The 20,089-nt window shown below is 38.1% G+C and overlaps 1 protein-coding gene across 1 annotated transcript in view; it reads right to left on the reverse strand.

Annotated features, from left to right (window-relative positions):
• Positions 1–20,089, reverse strand: part of LOC112125929 (dystrophin-like) — a 1,989,526-nt gene that overhangs the window by 414,235 nt on the left and 1,555,202 nt on the right. Inside the window, exon 54 of the mRNA XM_026648920.1 lies at positions 18,712–18,866. Within this exon, the coding sequence (XP_026504705.1) occupies positions 18,712–18,866 (155 nt within the window). The remainder of the gene's footprint in view (positions 1–18,711; positions 18,867–20,089) is intronic.

Consider the following 20,089-nt stretch of genomic DNA (forward strand, 5'->3'; position numbering starts at 1 on the left):
AGGCATTTGTTTTCTTACTGTTAATTACTGTATAAACAACTAAATTTAATAATTGATGGCATTACATTAGATGAATTAAGACTCAGAAAAGACACTATTAAACTATTAGCATAGTTTTCAGTTAAAGCTGCCACCTCCAGATGTTGAGCTTGGCGGCATTACACTGCAGACACTCCCCTGGTTATGCAAGACTCAACTTACGCAAATTCTCACTTACGGAAAAAGTTCCATAAGCCAGAAATAGTTGCAGAAATTTTTGCCTAATGTACGGGTATATGTTTCCAACGTACACAAAATTCGAGTTACGCAAGGCTTTCTGGAACGGAACAATTGCGTAAGTCGGGGGGCGTCTGTAGTACTTCCTGCTACCATGCAACAGAACAGGGCTTATTTTCCAAACTGACTTACTTTTTTCTGTTAGTATTTATAGTTTATGTTATTCTGTGTACTACATAATGATGTGTGGCTATAATACACCCTATGCAGGGGTAACTGCATTATATTTCTTCTTAGGGAGGAGGGCAGACTCCTACCAGAACTCTCAAAACACAGCAATGGACTCAATGTAATACGTAGATTAAATTGAAGCACAAGTGACTGTAGACATTTTTTTTTAAATAAGCATTATGAATGTCTGTCACCTTGGTTTTTATGAATAAAATCTTTAAAAAACCTACAAGTACAGAAAATCAGCACTATCATGCAACAATGGAGGTCCAGTGCTGTACTATTCAATCTAGAAGTTATAGGTAGCTATGAATTACCCAGCCTCTGGAGAAGATGTAGCAAAAGCAGCAGCTAGAAGAAAGGCTCCTGCTTCCTATACTGATCTACAATACAGTAACTAGTACTAGTTAAGACCTACTACCATAAATTATATACATGAACACGCATATATGCACACACCCATTACTATTTATATGTACACACAATTGTTATTTATATTCCAGTATGTTTGTTTCGAAAGTCCTAGAGCATACTTGAATGTAAAAAGTGTTCATACTATAAAATGGATGTCATGCCCTAGAAGGCATAGCTTGAAATGATCCAGGACAGATTATATATTACAGTACATACAGGTAACCTAGTAACCATAGTTTCTGTGATGTTTGCAAAGTGCTGGACTGCAAACTGGACGGTCACCTGACTTGTACTGGGGGGAGGGATAGCTCAGTGGTTTGACCATTGGCCTGCTAAACCCAGGGTTGTGAGTTCAATCCTTGAGGGGGCCACTTAGGGGTCTGGGGAAAAATCGGTACTTGGTCCTGCTAGTGAAGGCAGGGGGCTGGACTTGATGACCTTTCAGGGTCCCTTCCAGTTCTATGAGAGGGGTATATCTCCATAATTTTTTTTATTTGAATTTGAAACGCAAAAGAAAGGAAAAAGCAGAGATGATGGACCTTCAAGCCCCAATTGAGCAATGCACTTACACACATGCTTTAAATTTAAGCAAATGCTCAAGTCACACTGATTTCAATAGAACTTTAGCACCCACACTTGATGTTAAAGCATTAACGGTGAAATCCCCCAGAATGAATTCCAACACTCCCATTGACTTCAATGGGGCCAGGATTCCACTCCATGCATTTTGCTGAACTGGGGCCCTAGTTCTGCTTCAACAAATTCCAAAAGAGCAAATTACTATCAGATTAGTAAAAACTACCAGAGAACTGGTGCTTGATAGGTATAAATCATGGGGACTCAATCAATAAAAGACAGATATAGGACACAGATTCTATATTAGCAGGGAGGATCCTACTACCTGGAGATATTATAACATCCTGGAAAGAACTTCAAGTAAACACCCTTTTTATGTAAGTTTTGTTTCTATGATCTCGTCATCATTACCAACTCATCAAAAACTTAATCTTATCAAATAAAACAAAACAATCTGAATTTTTTTCTTCTCCCAGATAAGCATCAGAAACAACACCATTTGTTTGTACTTTTAAAATTAAGTTAAACTTGGTTTATTGGCTTGTGTCTTATATTTTTTGCATGGGTTATCATATAGATTTTAGCCACAACAAATTCTAGATAAATTATTCAAGACTCTATTTCTTAATATGCTAGAGTACCTTAACAAAGGGTGTTCCCAAATAATTTTTTCAAAATTTAGTTATGGTCACTAATGCATAGTTTCATACTTGACTCATTCAAATAACACTGGAAGACCCAGCATAAAGTCTTTTAACAAAACATGCAAACATATTTTGATCTCTTTAACCAAAATAACTATTTAAAACAGACATGTATGTGACAATCTATTTTAGAAGCTGAAAGTGGTGATTATGTGAGGAATATAGTGGTGTCATGCAGATTTCAAAACATCAAGCTTTCGCAGACCTAATTTCTTTCAGAGTCTACAAAGAGCTAAATTGCACATATAAAATAGTATTCTTTTGCAACCAGATGTGACTATCTGTGAACAGGAGGTCTAACTTGATATAAAAACCTGAATTAAAAACAGCTAGGCCTCTTGTCATTTCAAGGCTCACATTCTTGATTGCATTTGACACAATAATCATCATCATATCTTAAGACTGAAATCAGGCTGACAGTACTCGACTCAGGTCTGCTTCTTCCAATTAGCTGAAAATTGCAGCCCAGCTCATCTTCCGGGAAATAAGTTCATGTTTACAATTCTACAGAGGTGAAAATGTGTTGTGATGGATGTAGCAATTTAACTTGCTAACGTAAACAATAACTATTTTTTTTAAATGTACCCATTTCAGATAAATGTGGTTTGAGAAGAAAGCCAGAAGGCAAGGACACAAGTTCATACTCTCTTACCAAATATATACACACCATATATACTCGTTCATAAGTCGAATTTTTTTTAGTAAAAAAGGGAAGCACCAGAGAAGGGTGTCGGCTTATGAACGGATATAGAGAGGGAGAGGAGGGACACGGCCCCTCTCCCCAACAGAGGGAGCAAGGAGAGGCAGCACAGCCAGCAGAGCCAGAAGGGAAGAGGCGGGGCCAGAGTCTCTCCGCTTCTGGCCACGCTGCTCTCCCCCCAGCCTCTGAAGCAGCTGTAGCTCTGAGGCTGGCAGGCTGCAGCCATGCCGCTCAGCCCCGCCCCCCAGAGCAGGCTGTTGCCACGCTGCCCAGCCCGCCGGAGTACACTGCCCGGCCCAGCGCACTGGAATATGCTGTGGCCACGCCGCCCGGTCTGGCCTGCTGGAGCAGGCTACGGCCGCGCTGCCCAGCCTGCTGGAGCAGCTCCAGCCAGACCATAGACATCCTCCCCTGGCCCTCCCCAGATATGGTGGGAAGGGATGGGATGGGGAGAGTGTGGGGGTCCCTAGCTAGGGGTGGGGTTATGTGGGGGGGGGCACAGGGGTTACTCCCCTGACCCCCAGCTTCTCCCCCCCCCCAAAAAAATGTCCCCACCAGTTGCTGTCCAGGCCCGTCAGGGTAAGTAGCTGGCATGCCGGGACACTTTGTTTACTTAGGTTTACCTCTGTGCCTGCGGATGCTCGAGGTAAACAAACCATCTCGGCCCGCCAGCGGCTTATTCTGATGGCTTGGGAGCCAAAGTTTGCTGACCCTGAATAATAGGGTCGGCTTATGAACGGGTCATAAAAATTTTCCATTTTTACGTATACATCTTGGGGGGGGGTCGGCTTAAATGAACCAGCTTATGATCGAGTATATATGGTATATATAAATCACATGGTGCAGGAAAAAATATTTAGGAATGCAAGTATATAGCCATGAGTGCTTTTCTAAATGACTACCTTTCAAATGGAAGCTTCTAAGTTAGTCTTTCAGCCTTTGGTTTTATCATCTACACTTTAGCATGTGAAACATCAAATATGGTTTGTAAACATAAAATATATAAAATAAGGTTTAATTACAGCAAGACAAACATTATTATTATGCCTGATTTAGTACCAAGAGAAGTCAATGAGAAAATTCCCATTGATTTCATTTGGTGCTGCATCAGGCCCACTATGTACACACAAGTAAAAAACATGTAAAGATAATGGGCCATATTTCATGGGCAGCTGTGTGCCACTCCATTGGTGTAGTCTGGCACTCCCCAGCCTGGTGGAAGAGGGGCAGGAGGGAATCACCCCAGTGTAGTGATCATCTTCCAGTGACTTGCCACTCACATGGGAAAGACTCACATAGGAGCATGGCTGGGATGCCCCTGTCCCATGCCAATTCCTGGCTACATTTTTGTCTCCTTAGTGCCATTCGCAACCAGCATAAATTAAAGCAATCATTCTAACTAGCTTTTCTAACATGGTGCAGGAAAACTGGCTCTACACAAAGTTGTAGCAGAGCTAAGTTTCACTTTTATCAGATGTCTTCTTGTCAGAGGCTGATATGAAAGACAGTAAGACCAACAGGATCCAAGATAGAAATGCCAAACTCCTTTTTGAGTAGCTGGGGGGCGGTATTGTTTTGGGGCTTGCAGGTTGGGGCTTCTCTAACTTCCTATCCATCTTTGGCTGCAAGGTTTGTTCCTCCAGACAGTAGGTGTCCGGTTAATTTTTCCAGCCCTTTGTTCTAAGATGGGAATTTTTTTTAATGTAATTCTGCAAGGCATTTTCTGAAATAATATAAGAAGGACATTAATAGTCGATGGGAAAATATTTGCCTTGCTATTCTTATAAGTAAAATAATTTGCAAGAGGATAAAACACTGAAAATTAGAGCTATGCTCTTTCAGAAGTGTCACACAAAATCTTAACACAGAAATCAAAATTTACTCAACCTCGGCTAAATGCTTTAGATGGGTGCATTATGGTGCAATTAGCAAGAAATGAGGTATAACTGATATTTAAGCACTTTACAGATATTCATAGTACAGGCAACTGTCACCTTTTTGTTAAAAATGCTAATGAGGAAGCTTACAAATGCATTACCAGGAAGAGACAACTTTTACAGAATTATCTGTCCACGGCTCCACTTTATTCTCTTGCAATAAAATACTTGTACTGACTGCACAAAAGTTAGCAGGAGCAATTTTAAGCTGAAAAATGTCATTAGAAGGTTATTGTTATAACAAGTGTGATATTTTGGCAACAGGATGTGCCTAATGCGTCCTTAACGTTGAGTCTCTACTTTTCTATATGTTACTGAATAAATTACATATGCAGTAATATTTTACCTTTGCACCCATCTAAAATGTAAAGGTACAAAATTTTGAGGAAATCATGTATTTTTAAAACCTACCTGGATTTATTTGCAGTTATTGAATACATTGAAGTCCCATTCTAACCTACTGTGTAACAAATGCACCTCATTCTCGATGATCCAAAGCAGGGTCATGTCATTTGATATCCATTCATTACATTAAAAATATCTCAGTGATTTGATATTACTGAAGGGTATGCTTGTGTTCATTTTAAACAAAATATAATTATGGGTAAAGAAGCATGCTGTGGCTCACCACCCTAAGAACATTCTAGAAAAGGCCCAGGGGAGGGGGGTGAGCTCAACATGTGGAGTGGAGAAGTATAAGCATGTGATGAACAAATCCATGTATGGAAAGGTTAAATATGATTGGTTAGAGGTGTGTGTTATGTAACTTGTTAAGTAACTGCCATGTGCTATAAAATAGCAATGGGAGGGGCTCCTTGTTGGAGGGACTCTGGATGATTTTTGTACCAAGGGCTTTCCCTTTGTGCACACTGAATAAAGCCTTGTTGAATTGAATTGAATCGAATCGAAGACCCTTGATTCTGCCCGGCATCTGACTCATTTGGGAACCACAAAATCCCACATTACTAAATGATATTTATATGATCAGAGCTGACCAAGATTGTTAGCATACTAGTTTATTCATAATATCAAATTGAATAAGCAATGGCTTATTTATATTATTTTAATAAACCCAATTTGAAAAGGCATGATTATACAAATGAAGGTTATTTGACTGTAGCTTATTTGCTCCAGAACAAGGTGAGTGGGATTTTTCCTAGATATTTTCAGTGTTTGTTGATGACACTAAACAAACACAAAATCATGGTCAACAACTTACACTCTTACAAACAACTTACAATCAGTGTGGCTGACTGTAAAGCAAGCAAATCACATGGTGGGGGATGCACATTAATCAATACCCAATACTATAAATGTTAATTACTCTCCTTAAAGAAAGGACCATCAGAAGCTTCACATTTTCATATTTGAAACTGCTTAGTTCTCAGTGTAGGAATATTTCTTATAGTAAATAATCTATCTCTGAAAGACACTATGGTTATGTAATTTGTCATTACAGAAATCAAAAGTAAGCATAAATATTCTAAGGAATATTTTCAGAATCTTGATTTTAAATTGTAATCAGACTTTTTTAAATAGAAATTGCTAACTAAACATTAGCAATCAAAGGTGGCAGAACAGGAAACTGCAGAGAATCTAAATGATATTTTTACACCCGTTTTTGCTTAAAGAAGATAATATAAAAATACTTTTCCCTAGTTTACTCTTTACAGGTAGCAAAGGTGAGACATTGTCAGAGAAATAGGTATCCAAAATAATGTGGTGGAAAACCCTGAGATGTTACATTCCAATAAATCTCTACAACTGTATGATGGTTTTCATCAGAAAATTTTGAAGGAAAATGGAAATGAAGTAGCTGAGATATGTAATTCATCATAAAAATAGTTATTATACCAGAGTACTAAAAGGTAGGCTGTGCTTACTTAGTATAAAGAATGATCCTGTGAAATAAAAGTTTATCTTATAACTTGTAAACACTTTAGAAAATTATTATAATACTGTTATAAAAGTATCTTGATAAATATACTATTATAGGACAAAATAGCATGGCTTGGGAAAAAATATATTTTCTGTTTCTTGTTAGAATTAATTGAAATAGAACAGGTAAAAACTGAAAACAAGTAACTATAATTTATTTAGATTTTCAAAGGTATTTTAATGAAGTCCCAAACAAGTGGCTCTTAAGGAAATTTGGCAATATTGGGCTGAGAAGTAAAGTTCGGTCATGAATTACAAACAAGTAAAGTGGAAGGAAATAAAGAGTAGGAATATATGCCATCGTTAATGCTCACTCAGTTTGGAATAATAGCAGCATACCCAGAGATCAGTACAAAGTAGTGTTCAATATATTGATTAACCATCTGGAAAAGGCAGTAAAGAGTGAGGTGGCAAATTTGCTGATGTCACACTTTTATTTACATTAGTGAAATCCAGGAAGAATTGTGAGTAACTCCAGAAAGACCAAATGAAACTAGGTAATCAGGGAACATGATAGCAGAAAATTCAACGTAGACAAGTGCAAAGTAATGAACACTGGAAGGAACAATTTAAACTACTTGTACACACTGATGGGTTCTGAATTAGTGGTAACCTCACAGGAAAAACTTATTTAAGAATCAACTGCTTAATGAAGACTTCAGTGTGCAGCAGCAGCCCTAGAGAAGACTTAGATGTTAGACTATACTAAGAAGAGTAATGACGACCACAATAAAAATAGTCTCAATATGCATCAATGGTACATGCTCACCCCTAATATTATTTCAGTTTGGTCGTCTCATCTCAAAAAGGCTATCTGAGAACTAGAAAATAAGGTGCAAATAAAGGTTACAAAAGAGAAGTGGCATGATGAGGAAAGACATTTCGTAAGAGGAACAATTAATAAGAATTATGAACAGGGCTGGAATCAGCTTGAGTTTCTTCTGGGTTCTACTTGGACAGGGCTCCCAACATGGAAAGCTCACCAAGAAGGAAGGAAGCAGTAGCAACAAGTGGCCAAAACCATTGCTGGGACTGAAGGTATAAGGGGCAAGCACTGGGCAAAAAGGATATGGGCCAGGGCAGATATGGGATATGCTGATTCAATGCTTCCCTTCTGCAGCCTCTATTGTATGATAAACCATGAGGCTGGGCAGTGCTGGTACAATTGTCTACACCCTCGTCGAACGATTGCCCACTGTGGAGCTTGAGAATCAACTGCAAAAGGGACATATAAATTCCATCTCCTGTGGCCAGAATATGGCCCAGAATACTGTGATGGCCAGCTATTAATAATTCATTGTAAGTACCATTGAAGTCAATGAAAAGATTCAGATTGACTACCATGGTATATAGTTTTAATCTCATACTGCCCTGAGCTTTGGATCAGGCTCAGGGCAGTATGAGATTAAAACTATATAACAACAGTCAATTCTTCCTCCAAAGAATTTACGAATTAAAACAGAAAAAAAAAATCAGTCTACGCAGAATGCACTAGGAGACTTAAAGGATACTGATAATTTAGGGTTGTTTTATTTTAAATAAAAATGAGATTACACTGTCAAGGGTTAGAAAAAAATAGGTTCTCATGAACATCTTTGTTGTTGCTGCAGAAATGCATTGGTTTCCTTGAAGTAAATGACAAAAATAATAGAATAATATAAAATATTTGAGAGGAAATACAAGAAACATATAGAAAGGAGGAAAGGGGTAAGGGGAGCGTGACACACTGCAGGGGGAGGTCATTCCAAGAGGCTTCTTTTTACCATGCACCCTGGGGCAAGTGGAAAAAGGAACTCAAAAATGAGAAGGCAACACACATCAATGGATAAAAACAAAATACTTTTTTGCTCAATATAAAATTAACCTGGGTAATTCAATGCCACAGGACATTTGTGAGGCAAAAAAATCATCAGGATTCAAAACAGGACTAGTTACGTATATTGAATGAGAAAATAATCTAAGAAAAGATAAACTAGCTAGGGTAACAATTTCAAGAGATACCAGTTCTTATGTTTCAGAGCATAAAGCGATCAGCAGATGAGATTATGAAGAAATCTCTCTCCATTACAATTGCTATGGGGCACAATATGGCTTATTTTGCCTTCTTCTTATGTTTCTGGTACAGAACACTGTGCAACAGGATGAACACTTTGCCCACACTACATGAACCACTGAGCTATTCCTTTACAGAAGCTCCTCTTTTCCTTGCTGGAGTTTTTCCTTTATTACGTATCAGACGTGTTATAAAAGTTCTTCCTCTGAGACTTATCGGTTTAACCACATTTTTCCTCTCAATTTTCCACTTATTAACATTTTGCGACAGGTCACGAATATACTCTTCTGGGTTTTTTTGTTATTTGCTCAGGGACTGTGCATAGAGCAGGGGATTGATAATAAGAGAGAGGTAACCTTTCACCTCTGTGTCACTGATTTCTTTCTGGCCCAACTTAAAGTTGTTGCCATCTGATGACTGATGGCCTACATAAAATAACTTGTGATCCAAACTCAGTATCTAGTTGACAGGTTTCCAAATTTAAAAGAAAAAAGAATGCTACCAAAATTATCACTGCTGCTGGCAATTTCTGCAGAGACCCCCAGGATTTAATGGACAGAATGAATTACCTGCTCAGTTTTAAATGTGGTTGACAAGCCAGTGGAGAGAAGCTTGCCATGCCCATGCTGTAACTGTTCTGAAGCTAAAAATAATCAGGCACCAGAGCTGTCAATCTTCCACTGACATTACATTTTGTAAAAAAAATATTACACATTAAAAAAAGAACAAAACACAACAAGGTTATTACAATCATAATAACCCAAGAGAAAATTGACACCAGGTCAAATTCATCCCTGCTGACACTCTACTGGCCAACCACATTTGTTAATTTCCTTCATTTAGTTGTTTTAGAAGGCTTAGAGCTTGATCCTAAATCCACTAAGGCAGAAATGGAAAGAGACTCATTTATTGCAATGGGCTTTGGCTCAGGACCATAATCATTTGTTACAGACATGACAAAGTTTAATTTATCCAACAGACTAACAGTAACATTTGTTTAGGGTGAGATTTTCAAAGGTACTCAACACTGATCTTTCTTCCCACGAAGTCAACAGTATATATTGGCCCATAGAACAATGCTGAGTACTTGTGAAAATCTTACTCTTAAGACTAAAAACTACCCATCGGGCTGAATTTTCAGAAAGGCTCAGAACAAAAATTGACTGACTGGACTTTTTACTGCTCCACTCTTCATAAAACCCCCACACATTTGTATGCAAAAGAGTGAGATTTTAAACATAAAATATTCCTTTGAAATTAATTTGTTAAAAGCTTGAGCTGTGTCACTTTTATGTTTTATGAGGCTAGTACATGAAACTGTCCTTCTTTAACAGTTTTATTCCATTAACTATTATTATTGTTTGATTGGGTTACACTGCAGCAGGTACTTTAAATTCTAACTGTCCTCAACCAATTTCTGAATGCTAATCAGTCCATATGTGCAAAAGTATTACACATGACATGAATGTATCAGCAAAAACTAGAGTTATGATGGACTTTGGGCACTCTATCGGCAATATTTCCACAGGAAAGCCATTAATAGAGTTTAGCATATGGTAAATAGGGACAAAATTGCAGCATTTTCTTTCACTCAAGGCCGAAGTAAAAACTACAAATGAGACAAATATGAAAACAAAATACAAACGGTCATGGCTGAAAGGAATGGTCTTCTAGGGGTAACTACTTTTATTTTTTTTAATAACTCCCTTGCTCTCTGTATTGGATGCTGAAGGCATGTTTACAAAGTAGTATTTCCCTCCATGCTGTTGCTTCTGTAATGAAACCATTCACATTAATGATACAATAAAAAAAACTTGTTTAAATCAGCTGAATTTACCAAAAAGGACCAAAAAACTCAATGTCACACCTGTGGCCATCCAAGTTGAAAAAGAAATGACATTAAGAATAACACTTGTTGGGATATGTGTTTAAGGGCTAAATTAGTTTGTATTTACATGGACTAATCTGACACCCATATGATCAGATGTCTTTGGGAGCAGTAAACGAGATATATAGGAGCATGCTGTGCTAGTCTACAGTTTTGTCTACTTAACTGGCATGACAGCGATGATTAAGTTACACCTCCCTGGGTTTGCAAGGCTCTTTATACCACATGAGGAATTCACCTTGCGAGAGGGCAGATTATATTACTGCTGCTGGCCTCTCTTGAGATTCCCCTTGGAGTTAAATTGTTTTAATTCCATGCAGAACTCCAGAAAAATTCCACTGCAGGCGAAGTGGTGAATCATAACCTGTCCTGAGTGCCCTAAACTTGTCTTTCCCAGCCAATGCCAAAAACATTTTGGGAAGCATTGGGCACCTGAGGTTCTCTTGGCATAAAGAGAGGAAGTTACAGATTTACGGTCCACTTACTTGAGTGTCTGTGCTGGCAGAGGGAGTGAATTTACCTTGAATCTAGCTTCGTGTGCAGATAGAAGTGTGGCTGTGTGGAAGCTGGTTATATGACTTTCAAGCTCCCTTACCTTTTAGAAACTTTGGCCATTTAAAAAAATTGAACTATATTTTTCAATATCCTGCCAAAATTACTATCATTTCTAAGGGCACAAGTGAGACAAAATAACCATGGAAAGAGAATTAATATCACAGCAGGAGAGTTGAATGTATTATATTTGATACTAGCGTGTGTTCCAATGAAGCCAGGTTAGGCTGTCTTTCATTGAACAGAGCTATCCTTCCATCCATTGTAAAAGAACCTGCAATGCCAAATTGTGAAAAAAAAACAAGCAAATAAAAGGACTTTTCACCATAGCTTCCTTAAAGTTCATTATCACTAAAAAGGTTCTGTAGGCTTTTTTTTTTTAAAGAGGGTATGAAGAATGTAGCAGGTTATTTATTGGAATAACTCACTTGATCTCAGAGCATCTAAAACCCTGCCAGCACATAGCTCTTTTAAATATCTTTTTTAAAGCCTAAGTGTCCTGTATTTTCAAAAAGTAATAGTTGTAGAATGGAATCAAGAAAACTAAGAATGCTTTTATCTCTTTTAAACATCCCTTAGGAAGCTTAAAAGATACCCAACGTTTTAAACCTCAAAGACTTGAGGCTCTCGTGCCACATGTACCCTTTTCCCAATAAAGAGGATTCCCTTTCGAACCTGTCTGGTACCACTGGACAGGTTCCAAAGGGAATCATCTTTATTTGAAAATATGGTGGAGGGTCACTTTCGGACTGCACAAGAAGCTACACCAAACAGCTAAGCAATCTGCCCGCAAAGCATTTTTAGAGCCTACTGCTTGAAGAGACAGGGATAAGGACCTGGAATCAACCTTCGGCTTCCAACATTTCAGTAAAGAGCACTGGCTTAAATGTTTTCTAACCTTTCTTTGTTTCTCTTATTCAAATAATATTACAAGCCAACTATGCTAAATTAGCTCTTAGAAGAAATGTATTGGTTTATAGACTGGTTGTTCCTTAACATAATCCTGGATGTAATAGCATGATCACAGGCGCTGACTTTCCAAAAAGCCGGGGGGTGCTTGACCCCCGGCTTGGTCCCAGGCCCCACCCCCACTCCACTCCTTCCCCCAAGACCCCAGCCCTGCCCCGCCTCTTCCCGCCCCTGCTCCACCTCTTCCCACTCAGTTCCGCTCCCTCCCCCGAGTGCACTGTGTCCTCACTCCTCCAGGTCTAAATTCAGCAATGAAATACTGTCTTCAGTGCTGGCTCCCCAAAGGTCTTTAGCTACTGAGACCAATCCTGATTTTTTGGTATAAATCATATAATTTCATGTGTAAATTGGTCTATTGATGATTTAAGAGTGGGGCTGGCTCTTCTATTTGTGCACCGAAAGTTCAATAGGCATTTTAATATACATGTGAATTCTTCCATTGACATAAGGAATGGATTCTGCTGAGGCACTTTCAGAAGGAGCTATGGCCTGAAATGCTGTTTGTTTTTAATGAGAAAATAATATCTCTAAGCACAAGTCAAGAGAAACTAAACTCTTTCACCACCTGATGGCGGTTGCTGTCCTATATGAAATCAGTGTGATAGATTCCATCCATTTTTCAGCAGATAACTAGCCAGATGCCAATATGCCTGGCAAATTATCCTTGGCTTCTGTGGAAACTGCCAAAAAGTTGTGATTTTTGTCAGTAATTAAGTACTCTCTTATCTCTCACGAAGGTCCCTTTAGACCAGTCTTTAGACCAGATGACATGGGGAAGTTTGCATAGACTCAGCCTATGTTATATTTGCCCTAAGGCTAAATATAAGACTTCAATAACCCTTGCTATCACGCAAACTCTTTTCATGAGCACTACATTCAGATTTTTTTTAAAAGAAGGCTATTTATTGAGCCTTGACAATATGGACAGGCAAGTCACTGTGCCCTTCCCTCCAATTAGCTGTTATGCAGGAAAATTAATCCAGTCTTATAGGATGAGTAATTCTCAATTCTAAAATCAAAATATTAAAAACAACCATCTTACAGTGCATCCTCAGATCAGCCCACAGACCACCTGACGATTCACCCAAAGTGCCTCAAGGAGAAGGCTCGTTAGTATCGTCTCTAGGGAGCAGCAATGCACAAGCCAAGATATTTCACACATCTGGCTTCTGAGGACCTGTTAAGCAGGGGTTTCAAACCCACTTTGTGAAGAGGAATAAATTACAGTTTGAATTATATAAAGGCTAAGTTTACCAGTTAGGACTACATATATTCTTGATCCACAACAGACCTCCCATTGCTAACAATGAGAGATTTTCACAAAGAGCAAGATTAGAGTATGGACCTTATGCAGTAACTTCAGTTACAGTCATATTCAGCATCAGTAGATGAAAAAATGTGTATGGTGCTTTTTTACCACCATTATTTCTGTCTTTTGTGTGGCTATTTGCACATGCAATTGCACAATTTACATGCACAATCAGGTAATTGTGCAAATTTGATGCACACTTGTGCACCTAATTTATTTGAAAATCTAGCTTTTAAAGTTTCATAATTATAAGAGTTAACAACCCTATGGAGATGAATAGTAACAGCTGACATCTCTTAGAGCTGTTGTTCCTTGGTTTTTCATCCCTTACACTGGATAAGGGCTAGGCTAGAAAGTTACTTTATTTTGGATGGAAGCTTTCATTCTGCAGACTCTGTCAGAAGGGTCAGAAAAGCATCTGAAGTGGGCCAGGATGTTTAACACCACTGCCATATTGCCTAATTTGTCAGACTTCCACAAAACCTAGAAGCTTGATCATCTGCAAGAGACATATATTTGAAGATATGTGATGCATTACAGATGTACAGAGCTCTAACTCAGTAGGAAAGTGTTGTTTCTACTGTATCTTCTGAGTAACTCCAATGCTGACGAAGTGTAACAAATTTCCTCACTTGGGCCCCAATTCAGCAAACATAAGCATCTGCTTAACTTCCCACTGAAACTGATGGAACTTAAAGAAAAGCACATGCTTGAATGGATCGCTAGAGAAGAAATGTGCTTAAAGTTAAAGACAGAATCAGAGCCTATATTAATGTCCAAACAAATAAAAAAGCAGTGAAGGAAATTAGCCTAATTCATTTTTGAGGCTGAGAGAAAACTCAAGAAACACCCCTATAGTACTGTAATATGCATTTTTACATCCAGAATATTTTTGATGGTTGCTCCCTACATTCCACCTTTTTTTCAAGAGTATATTTTAGTTCAGTTGCTTGATTTGTTGTTTCTAATTCAGGGAGCACAGACCACTTTCTCCTTAATTGCCTTTTAGTAAATAATACAGTTATTTCTGGGATAGTTAATGCTCTGAAAGAGAAGAGGAAGACACATGTTTACAAGTCAACCTGGCTCTTGCCCAACTAATCAGTACACATGCTGCTAGTGCATCTTTTCAGCTACTACCAAAAAAGAAGTTAGTCAAAAGGGAAGCACCCATCAAATGCTAACAAAATTGACTATTACAAGAGTCAGAATGTCATTTTCATTATGGTTCAATGTTATAAAACAACATGGTAAAGCAAAGGGTAAACACACAGCAATCAGTTGCAAATCTAGCTAAGCAAAACAAAATACAAACTAGCAGATGTTGCCTTAATGACTGAAGTGCTTGCTTTGGCAGAACTATCACCAGCAGACAGAGTAGCAATTTTACTGGTGCTTGCCTGTTTCTTGTTTTATCAACCTATGGTTCGTGGACAGGGTGGCTGACATCATTCACACTGACACACAATGTTGCCATAAATGTTAGCTTTGTAGAAAACAACTCAAAGCAATACCAACCATTCTTTTTTTTACTTCTTTTTTCTTTCCCTATGAAAATGCATTTTAGATGGTAATAATCCCCAAAGTAATAACCCTAGTTAAAATAAAGATTCAGTGTGAAATAAATAAAAAATTTGCAGCTGGTGCATTTTCCCTTGTTGTTCAGGCATTTTATGAGAGCTTGAATATATAAGTCTTGACTTAGATATCCCTAAAGTGCAATTATTCTAATCCAGGACTCTTACTTTTTTAGATACATTCCTAAGCCAATATCAGCTCACTGACTCACAAGACCAATACTTCATCCATAAAACGGTTTCTTCAGAAAAAGAACATGAAATCAACGCACATGCATCTGACTAGAGAATTTAGGAGGCCAGTGATGGAGAAAGAGCATATTCTTCACCTTTGTATTTCCAAAGTAAATTATGCCCCTACCCTAAAAATATAGCTGCTCTTATTTTGCTCCTTGCAACAATCTGAAAGCTGTCTTGTAAAGGAAAAAACTCCAGTGCTTATAAACTGTTAAATGTACTGAACAAATCTGATGATTTTCTGCAGCGGAACTGACATTTCGTGATACGGAGCTCCATTCGCCCCTCCCACGCCAGAGCTAATGGAAGGAAATCTCTGGGGGGTTTCGCCAATTGTGCTTTTAGAGATGGGCAGGGTTTACCACCCCATATAATAGGTCAAGGATCCTGCGAGATTGGGAGAAGGTTAAGACCATCTGAGTGCAGGCCCTGTGTTCCTTCCCCTTGATAGCAGGAATTATGCAGCCCCAAATCCCCCTTTAAGGGGATTCCCTATTAAAGATGAAGCTGTGGAAATATGATACAGACAGTGGAGTGGCTGGAGTATTTTCCATGCTTCTTTTGCCTTGAGTTCTTTAATGGAGATATCCCATCTCCTAGAACTGGAAGGGACCTTGAAAGTTCATCGAGTCCAGCCCCCTGCCTTCACTAGCAGGACCAAGTTCCCAGCACAAGGGAGGGCTGGGGTCAGGTAAAAGACCAAATGATCCATATAATAGAGGATTTCTCAGCCCATGCACTGGAACACTAAAAGTCCCTCACAAAGCTGGGATCCATGGCCTGCAGGATCGACTTGCAGACCTCCCCCCTACGCTAGGATGACCAGATGTCCCGATTTTATAGGGATAGTCCCGATTTTTAGGTCTTTTTCTTATGTAGGCTCCTATTACCCCCCACCCCATCCCGATTTTTCACACTTGCTGTCTGGTCACCCTACCCTACACAAACTTCATGTTATTATTATTATTGGGAAAGCACAAATTACACTTATATTTAGGTTATCTATGGCCCTGATTACATACAACAATTGCACTAATTTAACTAAACTGGTTTCTAAATCTATTTAGTCAAATTGGTGAAACCCCCTTATGTGGACATTCTTAATTCGGTTTAACAGCTGCTAATATCTGTTCTGATTTACAGGTATTTGGAAGCTCATGCTCTAGCGGTTGTTGCTCATCCTTCTGGTAGAGGCCGTCTGTTAATTCAGGCAGACATTGTCATATCAGTTATACTTGGCTCACATTTTCCAGAGTTTCTTCACAACCATGAAGGTTGGAAGCAATATTTTTAAAAAACAAAAGCTGAGATTCTGATGCCACATGACTCTGGGAGCTGGAGCCCTGCCCCTAGGCATCTGCCTGGGGCTTGATCCCATTCAGCTCATGGGTGTAGGGCGGGTCTGTCTCCCCTGAAGGGGAGCCATGCCTGAGAAGCCTATCAAAGTCCAACAGAATATGCAGTATTATATTTTGAACATCTGTACAATCTACTGTGATTGGTATTTCATTTTGACATCTAATACAGGTGGAGCTGAGCCAAACACCATTACAGTGGTTGTTACAGTTGTATATAACAACATTTTTTAAACTTAAAAACAAGGGAAATTGCACACAAAAATTAAATTACATTAAATTAAAAGATGTTTAGGTTGCAAAGTGGCATACTTGAAAGCTAGGGAACGCCACATTTAGAGTAGCCTGTGTAAGTTTGATTCTGCCCTCTGACACTTCCTAAAGTTGAAATGTTGACTTGGTAATCTAGATAGCTTTATTTTAATATAAGTGGGAAAATTTTGTTATACAATAATTTATCTACAGTGAGCTATGGACTAGCTCCATTACAGATATGTAAGAGATTGCATATTAGGTCTCAGCCATGAGGAGCTAACAATTTACAATTCCTTAGTAGTTTGCTGCTTCCGCACACTGGAGCCATTCAGTAGCAGCCCTGGATCTAGCAAGACCTCAGAAATGTGAGTCTGTCACAAGTGTGAGAATTCCCTAATTCAGAGCACTGACACAATCCCCTCCAATTCTTCCATTTGCTTCCCCATCACCTACCAACTTCACTTCCTCCTTTTCTGGACTTGAACCTCAGACATCTAGCCCTTCTCATGGAGTCCCAAGCACCCCCCCAAACACGAGGGAGATAATGAGACCAAGTTGTATGGTTTTACAGCTTTCTCAGAGCACATCTATCACAAGACATATCTCTTTTCAGGAAGAGGGCTACCATCAACAATAAGGTCAGAAATACCTACAGAAATTCTTTTTACTTTTAAAATACATTTCACAGTTTAGCTATGGTACTTCTCCCCAGCAAACCTTTCAGATTACAATGCTGCTTAGAGGACACTGATACTATCTTTTTTTGTGCTTCAATTGGAGCTAAAGTGGGAATAGTTCTGTTGCAACAGAAATGCTGTTAAAATGAACTGTTGTGGAGGCATATGAATACCAAATTAATTAAAAAAGCAGTAAAGAGAAAAAGGGAATGAATTCCTCTAGTCACTGCTGATTTAAGTAGCTTTTACTATGCAAACAAATTCCCTGAATTTGTTGCATATTTAACTAAATTTTCTTTGCTGACCTTGTTCATGAACTTTAATTAAAAACATTTTAAAAACTCATTCAATTTTGGTTTTGGTTATAAGAGATAAAACTTAATCCTAGATATTAAGCCAGTTAAAGTAACTCCAACTTAACTTTTTTATGTATCGCATTTAATGTACAGCAATATAAACCTCTGAATCTGAGTTTTACCGCTTTAAATAAAATTATTTTTATCCTGCAAAAAATTTCCCGTATAGATTTTGTACTGGATGATTCACACTTGGTGGCAGCCTGTAAACATAGCTTTTAGTAATGCACTGGTATCTATACGAAACATTGAGAGACTACAGAACGTAATCCTGAATGGTTTAATCAAAAATCTAATCTTAAAAAAAATAAAAATCTTGGCTGTAGATTCTTCTCACAGATATAGTATAATGCTTCTACTGTGAATTATGTTTCAGTGGGATGTGTCATTTTCATGTTCAATTTATGGCACTGCCTACAATTGTATAGAGATTAAGATGCTGAGATAGTAGTTAGAAAACTAAAAAAAAAAACCCTCTTAATTTAAATATCTACGGAACGTAATGAAACACAATGAATTAACTAAAGTTAATTAGACAATTGGTTAATATGTAAAAGCAGTTTAAAACTGGTAAATGCTAATGTTTCATGTCAGAGTGGTTGCCCCCAAATGACATTTAAAAGATAAGCATCTACAGAAAAAAAACAATTGGGCTTCTTTGGGTACCTCCCTTCCATTTTGCCACCTAATCACTACATTAAATGTTAAAGTAGATCAATGCAATTCAGTGAAGCTTAACAACGTTAGTGCTAGAAATGGTATTGTACCTCTTATTAATGGTAGCCCAACTGGTATTAATGTTATCTGTCATCAGTTCTACTTTTCTGGTGTCATCTGTTGAATAATCACGGAGAAGCTTAAGTGCCATGTCATTCGCCACATCCACATGTATTTGCCACTGCCGCAGCTCTTTTGAAAATTGCTAGAGGGGGAACAAACAAACAAAACAAAAGAATGAATCTCACCTTCCCTTAAAAATATACCTTGAATATTCAAAAGGTAGACGAACTTTTAAACCTTATAACCTTCCCGATTAAAAAAAAAAGAGAGAGAGAGAATCTTCTGGTTGCTGGTAATAACAGAAACAGCATCTGTCACATCTGCTGATTGTTAGGGCCAGACATTTTTTTTTTTCAAAGTTATGGGACACAAGAGGACTGCAGTACTACCAACAAGTGGCTGACAGGACTAACCAACAGCATTTTCAGTGCAAGATAAAATGTGGCAGCCGAAATTGGTACACTAGTGAATGGAATCATAATAGTTCTTTTCTCAGAAATAAATAGTTGAATAAATTATTGTGCATGCTGACTATTTTTGTCTCTGTGATGGTGAATTCATAATGCTGGGGAAATAGGAAAAAGAACATAGTAAAACACATTACTGCCAGGCCTATTTTTTTTTTTTTTTTTTTACAATGTGACGTAACACCAAAGCTTGGACAAATAACACGTATGTTGAATTTTTTCACTTTATTAAGAATTATTTGTTTATGTAATTAGTGCCATCTACTGGATCAGTACTAAACTTGCATACATCAAAATACTAGAATATTGTTAAACCTAATAGTAAGTTATTATAATGCCGATTACCTTTCCCAATTTTTCTGGAAATAGTTTTAAGAAAGCATTTACAATTTTGAACATAATTCTGTGTTAATTTTAATTTTTATCTAGATCTGCTAACTAACAATTCCTTCCTCATTAGAAAAGCAGACCAGGAGATTGGAGCATTGGTTGCAATGGGGAACCAAATTCCATATGCTTTTCCTGTTTGTCTGCTTGTCATAACCAACATCTGTAAAACACTGTGTGCATCCATGTCTCCTCCATTATTTGTAATCAAACAGCAGTAACAATACAAATGATCAGCTCTTAGGGCAAGACAAATCTATAGGTTACCAAACATCTTTGACAATGTGAGTACAAAAGTATGTTATAATTTGCCAAAAACTCTCATGGAAGGATTGTTAGAATCAGTAGCTGGCTGTATAAATTAGAAACTTTCTGCAGAAAATGAAAAGTGAGGCACGACTTCCTTTTCAAGTGGGAAAAAGCTCCAGGAATATAGATTTTCCTTTCCCCCCAAAGCGATGTTCATGTTGAAATCTGGTTTTGATTAAACTAATAGAGTCGTCACACAAAG

The sequence above is a fragment of the Terrapene carolina genome, unplaced genomic scaffold (genome assembly GCF_002925995.2).
Source record: "Terrapene carolina triunguis isolate 2854851 unplaced genomic scaffold, T_m_triunguis-2.0 Scaffold22, whole genome shotgun sequence".
NCBI lineage: Eukaryota > Metazoa > Chordata > Testudines > Emydidae > Terrapene > Terrapene triunguis.